At 44.0% G+C, this 6529-nt stretch overlaps 1 protein-coding gene across 1 annotated transcript in view; it reads right to left on the reverse strand.

Annotated features, from left to right (window-relative positions):
- Positions 1-3190, reverse strand: part of LOC104628322 (guanine nucleotide exchange factor DBS-like) — a gene marked incomplete at its 5' end in the record, with an annotated part of 19045 nt that extends 15855 nt beyond the window's left edge. Inside the window, one exon of the mRNA XM_010296865.1 lies at positions 3095-3190. Coding sequence (XP_010295167.1) covers positions 3095-3190 — 96 coding nt within the window. The remainder of the gene's footprint in view (positions 1-3094) is intronic.
- Positions 3191-6529: the final 3339 nt, after the last annotated feature.

Raw genomic sequence — 6529 nt, forward strand, 5'->3', positions numbered from 1 at the left:
GAAAACACTCTACGCATATGTGCTGTATTACCCAAGTGAGTATTTCCATTGAGACATGAGTAAAGCTATTCATATGCTTCATATCTCAGTTTCAGTGAGATACTTGAACACTTTACTATACTAGCTCATAACCTCAGTTGAAAATAGTATTAGAAGTGGAAATATTCTGTTGAAGCTTTTCAGATTTGTCAAAAACTATTTGTGATTTTTGTGTTTGGATCTTTAAAAATATTGGAGAAATATTTAGGTAAAAATTAAATGGTTGGTTCTATTTTCACTGAAAAATTTCCTGGGATAGGTGAAGCATTATATCACACAAAGCTCTTTGTAGCACATGTTTATATGCTTTGCTGATCTTAGCCCAGACATTCCCAGATAGTGATTCAGAGAGACTTTTCTGTTCCAATTGTCTTCTTTCTCTTATCATGTCTATCTTCTTTTTTCTCTGTCTCTCTGTCTTTTTTTTTTTTTTAATGGTTAAATAGCATACAGCACTGGAGTAAAGTAAGTTTCAGGTGATTTTACATTTCAAGTTTAAATGTCCAGTGCAGAATTATACCACTGTGAAGATTTCCTTGCCAGGGATCTTAAAATTCTCTTTCCCATTCCTCATCTTCGCATTTCCTTATTTTAGTGCTCAGTCACAGAACATTTCTTTTTACTTTGTTTTTTCCATATTTCTGCCTAGTAAATGTCACATTTGCTGCATGTTTCCCACGGAGTAGAAATTAGCATGAGTGGCTGAACTGCAATTCTTATAATGTTTTATTATGCCAAAACACCAGGAAACCATATAAGTTCCCTAAAATCTCCGTGCCATTTTAATTGTAGATTGGCTACTGTAAGAAGACTGTAAATTCTGCATGTGGCAATGCACTTCCTCATCAATTTACTCATAAAATCACATATATTCAAGTACATCCTTACTCACACCTCCTAAAAGGCTGAAGAAAAATGAGAGGTTAAACTCTGCTCTCAGTGAGAATTACAATGGAATGACTCCACATTGAGGCTGCTGCAACTGTCCTTATTAAAATACAAAGAAAAGTTCACTTCGTAATTATGGTTTTGGGCTACATTTACACCACATCATGCAGCTCTTAGAGACCCTGTGCCAGCTCCAAGGAATATCAGCTTGGCTCTGCAAACCAGGACAGCTAATGCTGACCCGAGGGTGGGGGAGATGCAGAGTGCTACGAGTGTGGGTTTTCACAAGCTTTGGTGCCAGTTCTGGTACGGCTGCTTTGGAGGTCTCTGCACTGATGGACTGCAGGATCGTGAAATTTCTCCTCCAGACATGAGCATTTTTTGGCCAAAACACCAATGTGCTTATATACAATGTTTTCTACCTCATCATATCCAGCCTGGGCAGACAGTTCAGCAATGCTTTGAGCATCCATGCTCTACAGCCAGTTGATACCTACCAGGCAATCATGTTTTCCCCCTAGTTAGTCTTGTTATTTTGTTGTTTAAACCTTCCCTTTTATGTGATCTGGACATGAACAGACACAGTGGGTCTGAACCAAAGTATGCTCAGCTCAGCATGCCATCTCCTGCCATGGCCAGTAATGAATCCTTAGACAAAGAGGTCAAGAGCAGGACAAGCTCTTATTGCAGTAACTTCCCTGTTACCTTCTCGCAGCTTCCAATCTGCCTTAACAGCCAGTCCATATAGTGCTAACACAGCTTTGCGTTGTCACTGCCTGCAGAAATGACCACACTCTGCAAATCATCCAGGCTATTTGCCAACTGGTTTCCCCTAGGCCAGGACCAGATTAGCAACCGAACAGCACAAGAAAGTGAAATGAGATTGGGTAATGGAGGTCCTTCACAGGAATCTCAAGTGACCAGACCCAGCAAGTCTCTGAGATGAGAGTGCCTACAGCTTAGCGGGTATGAACTCTTCTGAACTGTGCTTTGCTGTTTGGAACATGGAATGACTGAATAAAATGCAAGACATTTCACATGACAAGAAAAATTCAGTTAAAAGAGCAAAAGAGGCCCAAACCAAACGTGCAGAACCAAACTCACCCAAATTACTACATTTCTGAAATCTGTATTTTGTAATTGATTTCCCCAAGTCACAGGATCTGAAAACCACTCCCAATTTTGTATTCAGAACATTGAACTGGTTTGTTCATCTTGGATCTTACTACCAAGTGCAACCTTAACCTTGCAGCCAAAAACTTGTGGCTGCTCTGGCTCTTGTTGTATTCTGATCTACTGCATAACATTGTAATTTTTATTCTTTCATCTTGCTTCTTCCTCCTTTGATGCTCACCATCTGCATCACTGCACACTAACCCTTTATCTCACAGAGGAAATATAGTTTATCAGAATGGGAGAAAAGTCATATAATGACAATAAAAAGAGTAATTACATTATCTTTTCAGAAGGTAATTGCCAAGAGTTATTCAATTTAATTTCTTTTCACATTTCTTTCTTTCCTCTAAAGTCTTTTCCTTGTGCAGCCATCACAGGAATATGCAATGCTCCTTACTCATGGATATTAAGTGTCTTCTAAACATTTATGCACAAAGACTGAGAACACAGCATTTTACAGTGTCATATAATATAATTAAGTAGAAATGGCAATAAACCGCCGATCTTCTGAATTCTGGTTCCTCAGTGAGAAACCAGTGAGGAACCACTAGGCCATAGCTGAGCAACATTTGAAAAAACAAAGAGGTCCAATCAATGAACAATTTAACACATAAAAACCTCTTGTAGTACAACACAATGATACTCTTGCCTTCAAGCCAGTAAACTGCTGAAAGAAGTTAGGTTGGTGGTTTAAAACATGTTCACACTTTGGCCCTTGAGAGAAACTGGAAATAAACATTATTTGCACTGTGCACCACTAAAAGATCCACCAGTCAGCTCAAAGGTTGCCTTGCCAACACTGCTGTGGGAGCAATTTTTGGTAATGGCGTCTTTGAGAAGAGCCATATGTGTGTATCAGACAGGAGCATTTTAGTGAGATGCAGCAGCACTTTAGGAAATAGTGATGGATGGCACTATGGGATGGAGAGAACATTGTGGGAGTGCAGGAGACAGATGGCCAGAGACCAAATGCTGCATGGGGTGATTTTACCTTTGGGTGGAGCTCTGCGGTTGGAAAGACCTTGCAATGTGAATCGCTTTCTAGCAAGCGCTGTGCGCTCAAGGTTAAGGCTGGTGGAAGCATCAACTAGGAGAGAGAGGGAGAGGGAAGAGAAATAAGGAAGGAAGGGTCAGCTGTTCAGCTTATGGGAAAGGAAAGGTTAGCACTGGATGACAACTTAAAATAAATAAATAAATTTTGATTCAGTTCAAGCCTGAGCAAGAGCTAATCAATTAGAAAGGTGACATGAGGTCAGAGTGATTAAACAGCTGAGCCAAACGGAGCCCCTGGGTTGAGTTTGGCTCACTGAGTTTTAATGGAGAACAAAAACAACAAAACAAAAACAAAGCAGAAGGTGAAGGGATGTAGCTCTCATCAAAGGAAAATACAGTTTAGCAGCAAGCTCATTACAAAGAATCTAGTGCCTTTTACTATGAAAACACATTATTGCGGTTGGCACATCAAGGTTGTAGGGAAATGCAGGACACGTACAGACAGCAAGTGTTGCGAGCCATCCCACTTCTGCTATCCAGTACCAATACTGAAGAGTCTGCCATGATGAGCCCTATGGTATGCTCTCAGCCCTACCTGCTGAAGTCAGTCTAACAGCCTCCAAAGCTAACATTTGATGTCATGATTTGCTGGGGTATAAGGAGTGCCATGCCACCAAAGCTTACATGCCAGGCTTCTACATGAATAAACCATCCGTGACACTTGACAGTCGCCTGAGGTAAGTCACAGATGGATTGGGCCATCCAGTCTCAAGGCCCTGGGTTTGAAAGATACTCAGTTACTTGCATTGCAGGAAGGAGGTGGACTGAGATCAAACCCCTAGATCCATGCATTCCTTCCAAATTCTGCATCTGCCCTTTTCGTCATGTGAGCAGGTAGCATGCAGAAGATTTATTGCAAAGGAGCAGGAGAAAAGCCACATGTTGGCTGCCTGGTTCTGTGCCTTAGGATTTAACCACTAGCTTTCTCCTCCTCTGTATTTCAAACACTCCCAAATGAAAATCATTAGAGGCACAAATGAAGACCAGAGGTACAATGGGAACATGGAGAGACAGTGAATCCACACTTGACAGACAAACAACAGACAGACAAGCTGTGCTTCCAAAGGAAAGTGCATCCCATCACTTCCTGATTTGCAGCCAAGATAATCCAGGATCCGAGGTGACTGCAAGCATAGGTGAGTGTGAGATGAACAGATTTTAACAATACAAAAGTATTATGATGGTGTGGTTCAGCTCCTTCCACCCGGTGGCCTGATGCCAGCTTTGGGCCATGCAGGTGCATCTGGTGAGAAGCAGCAGTTTCGGCTGTGGGGCTGTGCACATGTGCACTGGGAAGCGTTTTTGGCTTTCAGACTGCCTGTGTTGGCCTAAGAGCCATTCCCTGCCGTGGCTGCTCCCACTGCGAGGCAAACTTTGTAAAGATGCTGTAGCTTATAAAGAATCCAGGAACTGGTATATAAAACACACTACTTTCTGTTTGCATGGAGCAAGAAAATTCATAGTATTTCATTATCACAGAGTCATGCAGCAAGTACAATAGTGCATGTGTATAGGGGGAAGGTTTATATGCTAGTTCTTCAGCTATGCAATTATATCACTTCACTGAAGGACCCCTTAGGATTTCACAAGTCCCCACAGCTTTCCAGCATCAGACAATTATTAGAGATTGGTCTCTAATGACATGTCTCCACCTGAGTTATTTCAAACCTTCTCATTCATTCTGCAGTTATACCAAATAATCCTGGAAACCATTTCCAAACATAATAAGGACTAGGTCCTGATGGGCAACAGGTTGCACAGGAGCCTGCAATGCGCACTTATGGCAAAGGCAGCCAACAGCATCCTGGGCTGCGTTAGGCAGAGCCTTGCCAGCAGGTCCAGGAAGGTGATGCTTCCCTTCTACTGAGCCCAAGGTGAGACACATCTGGAGTGCTGTGACCTGTCCTGGGCTCCAAGAGAGACATGGACATATCACAGAATCACAGAATCACAGAAACACTAGGTTGGAAAGGACCTTCAAGATCATCAAGTCCAACCATTAATCCAGCGCCACCATGTCCCCTAGACCATGTCCTGAAGCGCCACATCCACACGTTTCTTGAACACTTCCAGAGATGGCGACTCCACCACCTCCCTGGGCAGCCTGTTCCAATGCCTGACCACCCTCTCAGTGAAGAAATTTTTCCTAATATCCAATCTAAACCTCCCCTGGCGCAACTTGAAGCCATTTCCTCTTGTCCTATCGCTAGTTACTTGGGAGAAGAGGCCAACACCCTCGTCGCCACAACCCCCTTTCAGGTAGTTGTAGAGAGCGATAAGGTCTCCTCTCAGCCTCCTCTTCTCCAGACTAAACAACCCCAGTTCCCTCAGCCGCTCCTCATAAGACTTGTGCTCCAGACCCCTCACCAGCTTCGTTGCCCTTCTCTGGACATACTTCAGTGAATCCAGTGAGAGGCCATGAAGATGATTAAGAGATTGCAGTAGCTTATGTGAGGAGAGAGTGAGAGACCTGGGATTGTTCAGCCTCTAGAAGAAAAGGCTCAGGGGGATCTTATCAATGTATATAGATTCCTGATGGGAGCAAGTAAAGAAGATGGAGGTAGACACTTCTCAGTGGAGCACAGTGACAGGATGAGAATCAAGGGCACACATTGAAATATGGGAAATTCCGTTTAAAAATATGAAAAAAACTTTTTTACTGTGAAGGTGGTTAAAGCCTGGGACAGCGTCCCGAAGGAGGTTGTGGAGTCTCCATTCTCGGAGATATTCAGAACCCACCTGGATACAGCCCTGAGCAACTTGCTCCAGCTGACCCTGCTTTGAGCAGGGCAGTTCGATTAGGGAGTCTCCAGAGGTTCCTGCAGGACTCAGCTCCCATATGGCTTCAAGCCAGTGACTCTACCAATCAGGTCCACACAAAACACTGTTTTATATGTAGATAACTCAACCACACACACTCATCCATAAGAATAACGAAACTGAACTATCTTGCTAATAGTGTTCCCCCCACTCTGTACTATCGAAAGAAAACTGTGCTTTAAAATCATGTGTTCAGATTAACTGCATAGCTATTGGGAGTATTAGAGTCAGTAGGTGGCACAAAAGAGACAGTTTTGGCAGAGCACTAACCTCCATGCTGCATGTGAACCGCAGCCCGTGCCCTCCTCTGCGCCCCGCAGCACCATTCCCCTGCGCCTTTGGAAGCAGGACCCAACTGTACATGTTTCAGGTGAGTTCAGCCCCTGCGGAGTCGCAGCTAGAGGTGCCTCACCGGGACACAAAGTGTCGGTGGGACATCTGGACCCGGAGAGCTCTTCCGCGGGCGCGCTACGGAGCGCGTTTTGCCAGCCCAGGGTGCGCACGCGCACCCAGAACCCGCGGAGCGGTGACGCGCTGGCCGGCCCAGCGGGAG

This window comes from Phaethon lepturus, unplaced genomic scaffold (genome assembly GCF_000687285.1).
Source record: "Phaethon lepturus isolate BGI_N335 unplaced genomic scaffold, ASM68728v1 scaffold24891, whole genome shotgun sequence".
NCBI classification, from domain to species: Eukaryota; Metazoa; Chordata; class Aves; order Phaethontiformes; family Phaethontidae; genus Phaethon; species Phaethon lepturus.